Source organism: Mchenga conophoros, linkage group LG12 (assembly GCF_057382185.1).
Source record: "Mchenga conophoros isolate Kocher_MC1m ecotype Shallow Benthic linkage group LG12, M_conophoros_male_GT1.1, whole genome shotgun sequence".
Lineage (NCBI taxonomy): Eukaryota > Metazoa > Chordata > Actinopteri > Cichliformes > Cichlidae > Mchenga > Mchenga conophoros.
This window is the reverse complement of record NC_140537.1, coordinates 26,781,846-26,798,083: the sequence shown is the minus strand read 5'-3', so window position 1 is coordinate 26,798,083 and position 16,238 is coordinate 26,781,846. Positions and strand designations below refer to the sequence as shown.

The window sequence follows — 16,238 nt, the reverse complement described above, 5'->3', positions numbered from 1 at the left end:
ACAACTGCAAACGTAAAGCTTTGAAGCCTGCAGTACCTTGCCTTTTTGTTTTTCTTGTAGCATGTTTATTCAGACGTGCATAACAAAGTAGTATGTCTGAGTTGACAAGACCCCTCTTTATGCTTCAGTCACACTAAGGAAAAACGGTTGTTGGCGATCGGGTGCAGAGAACTTGCAGTCTCATTGCTTTTGAAATCGGTGTCAGTTTGCTCTGAGTTTGTGATAATACAGCAGTTGGAATAAATCGGTAAAGATCACAAGTCTCTTGATGTCACTTGCAAATTTTGTTATCTACAAAGAAATTGACATTAAACATTAAGTACTTACATTCAGAGTTCAGTCAAAACCTCATAGATTTGAAATTCAGAAACTTCTCTACAAATACACTCAACAAAAATATAAACGCAACACCTTTGTTACTGCTCCCATTCCCCATGGGATGGACGTAGAGACCTAAAATTCATTCCAGATACACAATATAACCATCCCTCCCAAACAGTGGTCACAAATCAGTCCAAATGTGTGGTAGTGGGCACATCTGCTATATTGAGATAATCCATCCCACCTCACAGGTGTGCCACATCAGGATGCTGATCTGACATCATGAGTAGTGCACAGGTGTACCTCAGACTGCCCACAACAAAAGGCCACCCTGGAATGTGCAGTTTTTTGCGCTATTGGGGGTCTGGGGACCCAGAACCGGTCAGTATCTGGTGTGACCACCATTTGCCTCATGCAGTGCAACACATCGTCGCATGGAGTCTATCAGATTGTCAATTGTGGCCTGTGGAATGTTGGTCCACTCCACTTCAATGGCTGTGCGAGGTTGTTGGATATTCGTGGGAACTGGTACACGCTGTCGTATACGCCGGTCAAGCACATCCCGAACATGCTCAATGGGTGACATGTCCGGTGAGTATGCTGGCCATGCAAGAACTGGGACATTCTCAGCTGCCATCTGCCCTGAACAATGTGAACCATGATTCATCCGTGAAGCGCACACCTCTCCAACGTGCCAGACGCCATCGAATGTGAGCATTTGCCCACACATGTCTGTTACGGCGACGAGCTGGAGTCAGGTCAAGACCCCGATGAGGACGACGGGCATGCAGTTGAGCGTCCCTGAGACGGTTTCTGACAGTTTGTGCAGAAATTGTTTGGTTGTGCAAACCAATTGTTCCAGCAGCTGTCTGGGTGGCTGGTCTCAGACGATCTTGGAGGTGAACCTGCTGGATGTGGAGGTCCTGGGCTGGTGTGGTTACACGAGGTCTGCGGTTGTGAGGCCGGTTGGATGTGCTGCCATATTCTCTGAAACGCCTGTGGAGACGGCTTATGGTTGAGAAATGAACATTCAATGCACGGGCGACAGATCTGGTTGACATTCCTGCTGTCAGCATGCCAATTGCACGCTCCCTCATTGCTTGTGGCATCTGTGGCATTTTGCTGTGAGACAAAACTGCACATTCCAGGGTGGCCTTTTGTTGTGGGCAGTCTGAGGTACACCTGTGCACTACTCATGATGTCAGATCAGCATCCTGATGTGGCACACCTGTGAGGTGGGATGGATTATCTCAATATAGCAGATGTGCCCACTACCACACATTTGGACTGATTTGTGACCACTGTTTGGGAGGGATGGTTATATTGTGTATCTGGAATGAATTTTAGGTCTCTACGTCCATCCCATGGGGAATGGGAGCAGTAACAAAGGTGTTGCATTTATATTTTTGTTGAGTGTACTTACAAGCTGTGCTTTTCATAGTATAACCAAAGTACAACCAGTAGAGTAGAAGTTGAGAGTCAAAAAGGCGTCATAAACAAGTTGTGCTCAACTGAGTCTGATTGACTACAATGTGTCTGCATTTAGAAGTTAAATGCCAGTTATTTGCATCCGATCCAGGTTGGACTGCAGTTGTTTGGATGTAATCTGTACAATCAAAATTTTTGCTCAGTGTTCGGGGGTTATACACTGAACCTGTGGCATCTGTTGCATTCATTTACCAACAGCAAAAACATTTAATGGTTTCTAGTCGCAGGGAGGTAGCTGTCCTACTTTTACTCTAGTGTGGCTGAGCCATTATACATGTGACTGTATGAAATGTAAATACCATATGAAACGAGACCATACTGTTTAATGCGGATGTGCACATTTTACGTCTTGAACCTGTCACGCATTATCTTAAATGCTAAAACTGTGATCAGGACCAAATTACAGTACATGTATTTTTAGTGCCATGTACCCTGAATGCTCTTGTCAAGAGTGAGATATTAATCTTGCATTTAGCTGTCTAAATATTCATGTGAATGTGAACCATCAATTTTAAATTGCACTGTAAACTGATGCTTCATAGAGGTTTTCTAATCTTCTTGCTCTCACCATGCAAGCTCCCATATTATAGCTACTCCATTTGGCTCAGTGTTAATTAACCCAGTCTCTCTGAGGACAAACTATGAAGCTGAATAGCTTCTGATTAATGGGCCCAACACTGTCGCAGTGAATCTGCATCCTACAGGGATTATGTGCTCGGCAAAAATGGCAAACCACCATATTTAGATTTCTGCAAGTCAAGTTATATTTTATTCCATCCGACAGAAAATGACATGGTCTTTTCCTCTCGAACAAATGCGGTGAAGACGTTAATTCAATCTCATGCTTAGAGGATGCTTGGCTTTGGCATCAAAGTGTAACATCTCTGTACAATATCCCACAGGACCACAGTGGTACAGTGTGTACTTGTGCTTATTGCTGAAGGGTTTTTGTTCTCATGCTGTCTAATGACAGTAGCCCAGTTATGCTGGCTGCTGTATTTAACAGTGTGGCCTGATGCACTGAACATGGCCTTTCCTAACCCTAAGGGCAAGACAAACGAATACATAAACATAAAATACACAAATTGCATAGCAGAGAAAACTGTGAGTACGCTTACCTAGATTTATGAGCATCATCTACAGCAAATAATTTGATAGTTCACTTGTCAACCCTTCTCTTGTCGGGTCATTGGTCCTGTAGCATGAAAGGAAACTGAAATTATGGTGGATATTTGTCTGCGGGAAATGTTTCAGTTGTAATGATTGAATCCGTGTGTATTTTCTCCTGTCTGCAGACTGAGTCAGATCAGGGCAGCCCTGGAGGAAAAGCACGCATCATCCACAAGGAATCTGACATCATCACAGCCTTTGCCATCAACAAGGTAACAATTTGCTGACACAGATGTCATCGAACAATACGAAGTACTATGAGAATAAAAGAATGCATTACTCAAGCATGCAGCCTGTATTGGTCAATTTAATTAAACATTTAATATAAGAAAATTGCCATTAAATTGATTTAGTAATCTCTCTCTTTAAGAGAGTGTTTGGAAGGATAACTAAATAAACACAAAGTTTCCTCAGTGCAAAAGTATTGGAATCATACTTTTATCTATTGGAAAACTGTAATACAAACAAAGTTAACACCTTAAATAAAGTGTTAAGTTTATTCAGCTTGTTAAGTGTGAGGTAACCTTTTGTGGGAGTTAGACATTTAATGTGATATACACCCCCAGGATAAGAATCTCGCCTCCAGAAATCTTCCTTAAGAATATTTGTTTCTCTAATCAATATTTTCATGTGTGCAGGGGGTCAAACATTGTTGTCGGTTACGAGGAAGAACTCGCAGAAGATGCAGATACTTCTAACAGTAGTTTGTGCAGACCAAAGAAGGAGACTAATAGGAGGATTGGACTAATAGGCAATAAATATGTCAGTGTCGCATTTCTCAAGAGGCAAAAAAAATCAAACAAGTAGCTTTACCCCAATTGTGCATAGTGACAGATCGATCTTGTGTGGTAAAACAAAAGTACCACTTACCAAATTAAGGAATATGTATTGTGAATATGGGGCGGGGGAGCTCTTCCCTATTCCCTTTGATAAATAATGCATGATTATATGTAATTCTTACAGGACTTGCTTATTTCAAAGCACGATTTACTCTTTTCACATTTTCACATCCATATCGGATGCTTTGTTTACATGCGATGGATACCTTGTTTTTCTGTACTATTATAAAAAGATGGCAACTATTTGAGTCTATTCCCCAGTTGCAAATAGATGTGTGGCACATGAGTTGCATTCGTCGGTGCAAACTAAATCAGACTGACGTGTTCGCGCTCTCAGGGCTGATTGTGCAAGCCTTTTTATCTTCTGTGTTTTTGTTCATTTTGTTCAATGGTTCGGACCTGGTGTTAGTGAATTCTTCTCAATATTCATCTCTGTTCACATTAGTCTACGTTAGTCTGAGCTGTGTGTTTATCCAGAGTGCTGTATTAGTACTGGCTTCTTCTAAAAAGCAAAAATGGAGAAGGGTGGTTTTAGTGTTGGTGAATCTCTACATTTCAGATTTGGCACATGTATCCAATCCAATTTTATTTACATTGGGACTCATATTTCCCATACCCTAATCCTCTCTGCGCTCACTTCTCTCTCTGTGTTTCTCCCAGGCCAATCGTAACTGTTTAGTCATGGCCTCCACACATGACATTCAGGAGTTGGATGTGTCATCCATCTTGGCTACTCAGATCTTGACATGGATCGATGATGACGAGGCTGAAGCCAAAGGGTAAGACAGCAGTCTGCTTTATACATATATACAAACAGCCATGAGTTCATCCAGAGTGCCATCAACTGTTCAACCTCGTGCCAAAAGAGCAAAATGTAAACGTTGGATAAAGACACTTTAGATTGTGTACATGCATCTGCACTGCCTCTCTCTGTATAGCACAGAGAGCATCTGTTTTTATATACAGAATTCTAAATATTAGCTCACAAATCACATTAGGCGTTAAGGGTTAGGCATATAAGGTTTGTTGTTGAAACCTCTGTGCATATCAGTCCAGCTGTTGCAGGACTCATTGTTAGCTAATGATGGCTCTTTATGACTGGTTTGAACCAGCCAGGCACCTCGTCTCATCATATACATCACTTCTTCTTCTTTCTTTTTTTTCTCTAAGTGTGGGTGGTGACGACTTCCTGGTGGTCCATACACGCGATGATTTTGCCGCCCTCCACGGCACCACGCCATACACCCACAGTAACCCTGGCACTCCTATCAACGTACCGTGGCTAGGAGGCATGCAGACGGGCAGAGGTGCCGCCGTGGTAAGCTCCCAACCTGGATTTATACAATAAAACGGCCAAATCACAAGGAGTGCTGTATTTTTGTTGGGTTCTTTTGTTTGTTTTGTGTTTACATATAAATAACATAATTGTGACTTTTGTTGTATAATATTGGGCCGATTTCAAAAATGTGCTAGTGTTTTAAAAGTGTTACTTTTAACATTTTGCATTTCACCAAAACCTGATAAAACAGTTGTGAAATTAAAGTTGGCTGAATGTTCACCGGATTATCTAAACAAATAGATTTTAGCAGATTTCTGTTGTCTTGATGTTTGGAAACGATCAGATGTAATATCAAGCACAGTTTTTCACAGTTTGGCTCCATGAGCTTTCATTCACTACGCAGTGATAATGGGTTTATAATACTCCCTGCTGCTTTTGTGTAATTAATTGATGTTGTCTGCACTTTTTGTACTCAAAGCAAAAATCCTCAAAGCATAGCTTAAATAAATAATTCATTTTTGTCTCTGTCTGTTTTGCCAAAAGCGTTGCGGCTGCTAACATTAGCTCCTCTCATTGGCTTACTGAGGAACTGAGATGGTGTTTTGAGATGTATGAGTCAAACGTTTCTGCTGTTTTTGTGGAAAACTGTGCTGATTTCTACCGAGCGGAGAAGGTTTGCTTTAGCAGGAGGGAGATAATTTGGTTCTTGTGGTGTCATTGAGTCAAGTAGATGCGACTCATGTTTGTTATTTCAGCTAGTTAACTTATTGCTCCTGATATGCAGACTGGACAGTAAGAGCCACTTTGCATCGTAAGTATTTTACCAACCAGTCAGTTTGTTCAGTGTCAGAGTGGAGTATATTTTGAGATGAATGATAAATGGAATCCTCGATAGAAAATACATTGCCATTAATTTCAGCCTCTCTCAGCCAACAGTCATGTTGCATATTTTCACTCTGATATACTGAGGCTCAGTAGGTTTTTCCTCCTATCATTATAATAGAACAGCCTTGTATTTATTCTTTAATTTCAAAGCAGGGTTTATTATTAGCTAATAAATTGACACACGGGAACTCTAATACTTGTATCAGTTTGGTATCAGATGATGAAATACAGTAAATACTAGGATGGTCTCTGTTGACTAATGTGAACTATGTCCTCAGTCTTTGCTTAAATGAAGGATGTAGTCAATGTGATGTCACCCAGTGGTTTTGGGCACCAGATCTGGCAACTTTTTCTTAGAGACAGAAGTGATTAGCTCTGTGTGAACGCTAGGGAATATTTAATTGTGTAAAAATATATACCAGATGAGGATGGTAAGATATGGCACTGCCCTGGTGTACAGTTATTCATTAACTCTCATATTACACATGCCAGAAGTTTCAAATAATGGGTTCACTGTATGAACATCAGTTTCTGCAAGCCAAAACTGAGCATGTAAATGGCTAAAGTTTATGAGGGGCAGCCAATCAGAAGAAACAGTGGTCTTAAGGGAGAGGAGTAAAAATGGAATGCACCATAAAACAGCTCAAAATCCTCCTTTATTTTATTATCTTTTTTAAAAAAACTGGATTATTTCTGAGTGCAAGAACGAATATGGAGTTACAAATAAATTACCCCTGAAAGAGAGCGTCAAACAGGAGGGAAGCAAAGTGGCAAAAGTTTTTTCCGCTCAGGCTGATGGGCTATTGTCCTCACCCCCCTGGGCGTGCGGGCAATGTGGTCACCTAAGTTTGTGAATGTAGTAATTTGAAAACTAGGTAACGTAGGATTTTCAAAATAATACCATAGGTGTGTTGACTGGGAAGCTGAGGGTTGGCTAATGGCAGTTGGCCAACCCTCCAGTATTTGATGCCAATATTTTTAATTTATCCGTCAGCTGCATGAACAAAATATTGAATATCAATTAAAATGTCTAACCTACAGTATGTGAAGACATTAAGTTAGACTTAGTGTCTGCCTTTTGGACTATAACGTAGACAGAATTTACTTTAACGAGAAAATGATAGGTTGTCAGTGGATTCACTGGAAGCAGGAGTAAGCACCTTTCTTGCTTTTGATGATCATGATTAAAGGGGTCACGTTAAAGTTAATCATCAGAATCTACATCATGTTATTTCTGAATGAAGCACGTGTGAGGGAGCCATGTGAGAAGGGATTTAAAAATCATTCCTTCAAGTCATGTGACACCGTCAGGAAACGTGTATTTTGTGTAAAAGGGGCTTTAAAACAGCATAACACTGTTTCACTACATCTCTCTGCACTTCACCTGGTTTTAAAGGTTTATTCTTTACCATGATGAAGCTCTGTTTTCTCACTGAATTTCTCCTCCTCCTCCTCTTCACTTTTCTTCTCCCAGATGATCAAGAGAAATATCAACAATGTGCGAAGAATGACCTCCCATCCCACACTGCCGTACTGTAAGTACAACTCCGATGTCTGTCGGTAGATTAGAAAACTATTCGCCTATTAAAAGTGGTATTCGGACATCATATATCTGCTGTTGAAAAACAGCCTTCAGGGGGTGATTACATACAAAAAAAAGTTTCTCTTATGTTGATATTTGTAAACTGGCAGAGCTGTTTTCCATTAGTCCCAGTGCTGCTAAAGGCTGAGTGCGCTCACTTTGCTGCAAACTTGTATTTTCCAGTCAAACTGCAGACTGGTGATGCAGCTGAGGAGTGTTTGTCTGGGATGAAAACGGCTTTCAATCAATTTAACCTGGTCTTCACTTATGTAGTAGATGAATTTGGGAACAAAGAAGTGCCAAAACCCTCCTGTTGAGGTCTGAATGGTCACTGGGATGTATTGGAAGATGAGCTGTTATCACGTGCGGTTTTGTTTCTGTTCATCAGACCTGACAGGAGCTCAGGATGGTAGCGTGAGGATGTTTGAATGGGGTCACTCCCAGCAGATCATCTGCTTCCGAAGTCCAGGCAACTCCAGAGTCACCAGGATACGATTCAACCATCAAGGAAACAAGGTTACAAACTCTCACACCCCTCCTGCTCTGTGTACCAGGATAGTGAACACATTGGCCTGCTGACTACCGCCATACAGATGTCAGGCTATTCTTAGCTTTGCAACATGACTGCAGAGTGATGTGAGCCTGTCGCATTCGGAAACGTTTTCACACTTCCTCTGCCGTTCAGGCACGGACCACAGCGGGGAGGTTGGCTTCAGCACGCATTGTTCTTCAGCTCAGTGATTCAAACACTCTAAACTGAGGCACTCGCCTCAAGCTAATAATTTTCTCAGATGGTGCCTCTCTCGTGCCAGCGCTCTCTTACCTGCTTGATGCAGCCCAGAGCGCAAAATATGCTTTAAGAGGGCAAAAAGGAATGAGAGGATATAGAAAGCACTTTAGTTATGTAAGTGGTGCTTGGCCGTATGAGGCTGTTGACATGTTTTGGAGGACAAATTCACAGTGAGGGAGTGAGCACAAACATTTTTTAATATATATGTCAAATGCAATATAAGGGATCATTCTATCCTATTTACAGCAAAGTGTGATATCTGCTTTGTGCTTGTTTTCTGTAGTTTGGGATTGTGGATGCTGATGGAGCCTTGAGTCTCTGGCAGACCAACACAAGCGGGACTACACCGAAACCATACCTGGTGAGATGCTCGCAGCTCATTTAGCTGGTTTTTCTTCTATATCCCTCGAGTGTCCTCCTGTTTTTCTGTCACACTCCTTTTTGTTTATTCTTGTCCTGCTTTATAATTAACGTCACTGTCACTTCTCTGTTTCCCGCTACCAGACTCTGCAGTGCCACAACAAGACAGCTAATGACTTTCTCTTTGTGGGCTCTTCCTCCCTCATCGCCACTGCGGGTCTTTCAACAGACAACAGGTCCCACAGACTTTCCAGTCAATTTAATCCTATGCCACCTCTCATTAAACACTGAATCTGCTGTGCCTAATGATATGTTCTGTAATGAAAATGTTAGAAAATACTGTAATTTGGTTACTTTTGACTCTACAGGAATGTGTGTCTGTGGGACACACTAGTGACTCCTGCTAACAGCCTTGTGCAAGGTAAGATACTGCACCTAATTAGCCTATTTAGTAGTGTCTTTGGCATGGTTAATCACATGCTTCAATGGATTTTCTCCAGCTACTCCAGCTTTCTCCAACAGTCCAAAGACATGCATATAAGACTAATTGGTCTTTCTAAATTGGCAGTACTTGTGAATGTGAGCATGAGTGATTGCATCTCTGTGTTAGCCCTGTGATGGACTGGTGGACTATTCAGTTTTCTCCCCCTATGACAGCAGGGAAAAGGACAAGATATTAAATTAATGGAGGATGCCTTGCAGGCTCCTTGGTTATGGTTCACAGATTCCTGGAGATTGCCAGTGTCCCCACATTCAGAGCCGCTGTTCTGTAATAAATACCTTTTGGTGTTGGAAAGAAAGTTTGAAAACAAATTAAATCAAATGGCGAAAAACATTTAAGAACTATGATTGACATTTTTCTCTTCTGTCTACCTCTCTCTGTCCTTAGCTTTCAGCTGCCACGAGTCCGGTGCCACCGTGCTCTCCATGGCCCCCAGGCAGCAGCTGCTTATCACAGGCGGGAGGAAGGGCTGGATCAGCGTGCTGGAGCTTTCCCACAAGCACCAGCGGCAGAGCTTCCAGGCCCATGACTCGCCGGTCAAAGCACTAGCCGTCGATCCAACTGAGGATTGCTTTATCAGTGGATCAGCTGAGGGCAACATTAAGGTTTGTCAACTAGTCTTTTTGACATTTGATGTGTGATAAAATGTTTCTGAGTGGCATTTTTTTTTCAGGTGTACAGCACTTGTTAATTTGTTTGCAAGTGGGAAGCAGACAGTTTGCTGTGATATAAATGCTCTTCGAGTTTCTTCTCGAAGGTCTTTAGTTTTACATGAGCTTCGCTGGGTACAGTTATCCTAAAAATCTATATGAAGAGACTTGATCATTTCCTCTACCCTCGTAAATTCGTCACTTGCAGAACTGCCCTCCAGGGCGTTTGGCACCCAGACGTGTATGTCTCTGTTGCGTTTATCGGTGGAGACGGTGACCTCCAGCAAAGCAAAAGAAATCCATTGTCACTTGTGATTAACCACCTGCTCGGGACAGCTGTGTGACTGATGGAGACTAACATGTAAGGTGAAAGTGGGTTGACACTGGGAAAGGCAGAGGAGAAGGCAGTAGGAGGAGGATGTGAATGTCTGCAGCTAATATATTACCAGAGACAGCAGGTCTTTTTTATCTTTTTGACTTGGATATGCTGCTGCAGATCACACAGCTGTCACTCCAAGGATGAAGCCCCTGTGTTGCTCACATGTAGAATGGTGCAGTGCACATCTGCTTGAAATTCAAATGACTTTCACTCTGGATAATTGCTCAGAAAAAAAAAACCTTTCAAAGCTGTGCGTGAGGTTACTCATCTAAAGTCTTTAAAAGCTTATAAATGTGCAGCACAGCAGTTTGCAGTCAGTCAGTATACAATTAAAGTGTTTGATGAGAGCTGGAACTTCAATAAATTCGATACCTTAATGAATCATGCAGCTCCCAGACTGAGAATACGAGTCAAATGATCCAAGTTGTTCAGAGCCTATCGAGGTCTTCAGTGGAAACTCAGCCATGTATTTCTGTTTTTTCTGGTAAAGAGGCCACAATACATTCTGCTGCAGTAGCACCCAAACCTGACCGTATTACATTGATGTTGTTTTCAGTGAAGAAATAATTCTTAAATACAGGCTTAAAGGGGCAAAGTAAGAATGCATGAAACAATGAAATGTCAACAGCGAGTTGTAGCCATGACAGAATAAAAGGTACCAAATTAATCTCAAGTTTGAACTGGATACCACTAAGAGCACATTTAAGTTTAAACTACATTAGTGACTATAGCTACAAAGGGATGAGAGGAGGGGGGGGGAGACAAATGTCCAACATCACAATAATAATCATAACTGTGATGAGACCCTGGCACTGCAAAGATTATTAGGACGGTTTGCTGTGAACTTGCTTTTGAAATAGTAGTTTTGAAGGCTTGGACCAGGTCTGCAGCCACTTGCATTCTTTGGAGCAACTTTCATGCATTAAGATGGCAATAAAACAGAAGCTGGCAATTACATACATTTTGAAACAGAAATTCAGAAAATCATCCGCAAACAGTGACCCAGTTGCTGCAGGATGGTTACTAACTGTAAGTCATAGGACATAGTTGCTTAGTAACCTTGCTTTTATACAGGAATATAAACAAGGATGCAATCAGTTGGCAACCAGTTGAGTTGAATCTCCTACTGCACATTGAGACACGTCGCAGACAAGTTGCGCTCACTGATTCACATGAATTTAAACATGCTGGAATTGTCATTTCTAAATTGGAACCTTCACCAGTTTGTCTGAGACTGATTCCAGTCTGAGTCAGAACATGATTGTTCGATGGTTGAGTGTGTTGCACACTCAACACACAAGTAACACAGTTACTTGTAGAAAGCAAAGAATTCAGCACAATCATCAAATTAAGAAGCAGTTTGTGACTTTTTCATCTTGGAGTTAGAGCATCGGAGAGAATTTATGGCAAAAGATATTTGGTTTGGGGGATTTTAATTAATTTTTTTATACTGGTCATGTTTTTTAATCAGAGAATGAGCTTCATCAGGTTCTTAGTAGGTTCAGTTCATTCAGGTTTGGATTGTTTATAGATGTTTTTATAGAGACGCATTCTCCCTTTGACCGAAACAAACTCCATTAAACTGTCCTGTTTCTGATTTTTCAAATCTTCCCTGCTTCCTCCAGGTTTGGAGCCTGACCACGCATAGCCTCCTTTATACCTTTCCCAACGAACACGCTCGCCAGTCGCTGTTCAGGAACCTCGGCACAGGTGTGATGCAGCTCGAAGTGGGACCAGCTAACTACATCTTCTCCTGCGGCGCCGACGGTACCATGAAGATGAGGATCCTCCCGAACCGCTTCAGCGTTACGAACAACAACCACGGCAACCTCAAGAATGATGTGAAATTCTTCATATAGACAGAAAAGTGTGGCATTAAAACAGTTTATGTGAGCAGAGGCACGATTTGTGAATTGCGTGTCATACGTGATTGGAAAAATGGCAACTGATTCATTTCTAGGATTTATAGACTTTCACAGAAGGGAGCGCTCGCCGGTTGATCGGGCGTGACCGTGCTGTATCACCTGTTGTGATCCACCTGAATCCAAATTTGACTTTAAAGCTAACCAAACACAGGAGCTTTTACAAGTGTTTTAAAATGTAGAGAAAGGCAAATGCAGGCTAATGTGCACGGGACACCTTCAGTCAGAATCAGCTGAAGGAGAGACAAAATAAGCAGCTGGAGACTCTGCACAAAACAGCCATCTCTGTCTCCACCGAACAACACACGGAGAGCACTTTTTGCACAGGAAGTGAAAGCTGTAGGAGCAGGTGTGAAGTCTAAACCTGCAGCATTGTTTCACTTATACAAGATACGTTTTAGTTTGTATTAGGAAATCAGTTGTGATGATGGCAAAAGCTCTTCTGGAAGCATTCAGGTGATCACTTTCAGAGCCCTTGGCACAAAGCGGACGTTCAAAGCACATCATATCCAGTTCTGGTGCTCCAGATAAACCAGCTTGGTTGGAGTAGCAGAGGATCAGGACGCTTCACAGCCTCCTAGTGTTATGTTGCTGCTGTGTTTAGTTTTAGGCACCTTTCTGTAACCCAGCTGCAATTGAAATGAACGCAGGATTTATAACTATGGTACCAATAAACATGGTTCATGAATTTAAAGCAGCGGCTTAACATATTTGGGAGATTCTCTCATTCGTTTTCTGATACAGACCTTACGCGACAGTTTTAGACTACTCTCGTGTTTGTCCGCTTAAATATGAGCCTTCAGCGAGCTGCTGGGTGGCTTAGAACAAAAACCAGAAATGGGGAAACTGCTAATAACGGTCACAAAATCAGCCGATCAGCACACACTTTCCTGGGATCCACGCACTCATAGGTAATTAGCTCCGTCCGTTAAAGAAGAGTCTGGCATATTGACGCTTTTTACCTTCATACACACCATCTGAGAGCAGTACAAGTGCTCCTTGGCTGATTTTGTTACTGCTAGACGAAGCCAATAGTTTCCACATCAGGGCTGTCTTTATTTTTAACAGACAGACATGAAAGTGGTCGAACGCTGTCAGAAAGCAAGTGTTTTCCAAAATGTTGAGCTGCTCCTTAACCAGGCTAGCAGGATTTGGTACATTTAAACCACTCTCACGTGACGTGAGTAGCATTCATCATCCATGCTCTGCCGGGAAACCTCTGTTTTTTTTGGTTTGTTTGTTTGTTTTTTACACACACCAACCATGCAAGCACACCGCCCTCACTCCCCAGCGTCTCCTCCCAGAAGCCACCACAAATACTGCTCAGGAACAGCATGAAGAACTTGGAAAAGAGCCCAGACACCCAGATTCCAATGTGATCTGCCACCAGAACAAGCCTCATCCTCGGGGGCCACCCCTCCGCCCCAAACTCACAACCCTACAGGACCCGAAGGATCCGCTGCACCGACCCAAAACCACTCGCTCCATCCCTCAGCCGGTCAGAGCTGTTCATCTGAGCAGCTTTGGGAAACTGTTTCGGTCTTTTTGGATGGTTTAATGTTGTGGCTGATCGGTGTATGCGTGCCACCACCCAGTGGGCTGTCTGATTGTGCCAGATTTTTGTGTATTTGCACGTAAAAACTAAGCTAAATTATATGTAGTGTTATGAATATAAGGATAGAAGGCAGGCATGGTCTTAGGTGATGAGATGATGACAATACGTAATGAGATATTTGTTCATCTCGGCCTAGAACCAGAGGTATTCATTCAATATTAAGTGTCCTTAAATCTCTGAAGGCTACTTCTGCCAACCTGGCACAGTACTAGGACTGCTGGTTCTGCTCATGTTGTTTATTATTGATAATCGGTTGCACAAGGTAGCTTCAATCTAACACATTGATAGGGGCCGTCAGAACACCACCTCTGGGTGAGTTTTGTTTTTGGAAATGTTAAGCTTCCGATCATGTAGCAGGAAGCTTTGCTGTTGGCAATGGAAAGGGTTTTTTGAGGGGGAGGGGTTCAAATTTTATGGAGATTTAGTTTTGCTGTGGAAATGTTTTATTCCGGTTACCCTGCACCTCCCTTTCATCGACTCCTAGCTCTAATTTTTCACATGGACCATGATTGACAGATGTCTTTTGAATAATTTGCCTTTATTTTAATTTGATTAGATTTACTTCTTCTTTTGTCACACTTAATTATCAATTATCTTTTTAAAAATTCTTTAACTTCTTTTTATATCATCCAAATGCAGCTCATTGCCTTCAGTACACGTTTGGAAAATACAATCTAGGCTGTTGTATCACATGATGCGTCTTCCACTTGACTAAGGAAGAGGCTCTTACAAACTGTTAATCCAGTAAGCTAACTGCCCATAGAGCCTTGTTTTGCTGCTGTAGGGAAGCAAATAGAGATTAGCTTTGATTTCAGGGTGGATGAAGTATAGAAAGCCTTTTATATGAAGCAGGTTGATCACAGTTACATACTGCGTGTGTAAATATAAAGATCCATGAACTAGCTTCTGATAATACCTGCATAATCGCAACGATTAGTCGTAGATTAGCGGTAGGTAACGACGAAAGCCACTTTATGAAGAAAATCATTGTGTACAAACAGGTATATTTATGAAAATGTTCATATTTAGAATTCTACTGTTCAGGCAGCAGATGTAATCTTACTAATTTTTCTTTTCTCGTCATTGTTTCCTTTTGTTCTGGGTTTTTTTGTTTTTCTGATGTGGACTATTTTTGTTTTTCACACCAATTAAAGTGTTTGGAGATTCCTTTGTACTCCTGCAGCAGAAGGACAATAAAATGAGTTTTATCAAAGCCAAACGATATCTGCTCGAACAGACACTGGAGAATAAATAATTGTTGTTGTTTTTTTAATCTAATACTTCTCATTATTCTTTCAAAGACTGGAAGATTTCAGATTCTCTTTATTAACGTTAAAATCGTAGATGAAGAAAAAACTCACTTGGCTTGATCACAAAGAAGCGGATCGTCATATCAAGCGCTTTAAAAACACTTGCATATTGAAAATGTGAATTTGATCAGATTATTCTAATTTTATAGTAGAGATATTGTATAAATCAGTGTATTATAAACAGGAAAATGTACTGATGTAATAAAAGGATTGTATAACACGAGCAGATGTGTTCTGTGATGTCAGAGCATTGCAATACACAATCATATCGGTATTCACTTAGTTACACCTGTTAATCTGCATATTGATCTAATCAGCCAATCGTACGGCATCGAGTCGATCCATTTAGGTACACAGACATGGCAACGATGACCAGCTGAAGTTCAAATTAAGCATCAGAATGGGGAAGAACGATGATTTAAGTCATTTTAAACGAGACGAAATACTTTAACTGTGATTTGGCGCTATATGAATGAAAGTGAATTTAATAAATAATGGTTAACTTTTTCACACCCATTTCCAGCTCCATATATATTCTTCCGCTTTGTTCGGTGAACCTCTCGGTTTATTTAAGCTATACGAGCTCCTTTACGTTTAAAACATTGACCTTTTGTCTGATCGGTACGGAAGAGGATTAGGGCCACTGGGGGGGCAAAGTGGGCACGTCTTTTTTATTCTTCTTCTTTTCCTGAATTCTGAGAAAAAAGTCAGAATTCTGACTTTTTTCTCAGATTTTTTTTTTCCAGTGGCCCTAATCCTCTTCCGTAAATCGGCCATCTCTTACAAACCAAAGATTTAACCCATTAAAGCCTGAAAATTTTTTATTATTATTATTATTTTAAATGGTGAGTTTATTAAACCATCTGACAAATTTGTTAAAAAATAAATAAATTTAACTTCCATATTGACTTTTAATTTGCATCTGGCTTTTTAAATGTGTTTTGCAAGTTATTTTGGTTTTTCAGAGGGGAAAAAGTCACACTGGTGATGTAGTGAAGTCTCAGAAACTGCATATATAAAATATGACACACTCGGCATAACTGCACATACACTGACCTCATATTAAACTATATATAAAACCACTGTAAGACTAACATATAAAGAGGAGTCCTTACTGTAGGCTGATTGTGGCAACCACTGCAACAC

At 41.2% G+C, this 16,238-nt stretch overlaps 1 protein-coding gene across 4 annotated transcripts in view; it reads left to right on the top strand.

Annotated features, from left to right (window-relative positions):
• The window catches only part of dmxl1 (Dmx like 1), a 63,455-nt gene extending 48,140 nt beyond the window's left edge, over nucleotides 1–15,315 (top strand). For all 4 annotated transcript variants that reach the window (XM_085294879.1, XM_085294878.1, XM_085294880.1 and 1 more), the window contains 10 exons: nucleotides 3,105–3,191; nucleotides 4,479–4,597; nucleotides 4,989–5,136; nucleotides 7,457–7,517; nucleotides 7,953–8,080; nucleotides 8,638–8,715; nucleotides 8,859–8,950; nucleotides 9,083–9,135; nucleotides 9,604–9,821; nucleotides 11,871–15,315. In XM_085294879.1, coding sequence (XP_085151005.1) covers nucleotides 3,105–3,191; nucleotides 4,479–4,597; nucleotides 4,989–5,136; nucleotides 7,457–7,517; nucleotides 7,953–8,080; nucleotides 8,638–8,715; nucleotides 8,859–8,950; nucleotides 9,083–9,135; nucleotides 9,604–9,821; nucleotides 11,871–12,104 — 1,218 coding nt within the window. In that variant the 3' untranslated portion in view covers nucleotides 12,105–15,315. The remainder of the gene's footprint in view (nucleotides 1–3,104; nucleotides 3,192–4,478; nucleotides 4,598–4,988; nucleotides 5,137–7,456; nucleotides 7,518–7,952; nucleotides 8,081–8,637; nucleotides 8,716–8,858; nucleotides 8,951–9,082; nucleotides 9,136–9,603; nucleotides 9,822–11,870) is intronic.
• Nucleotides 15,316–16,238: the final 923 nt, after the last annotated feature.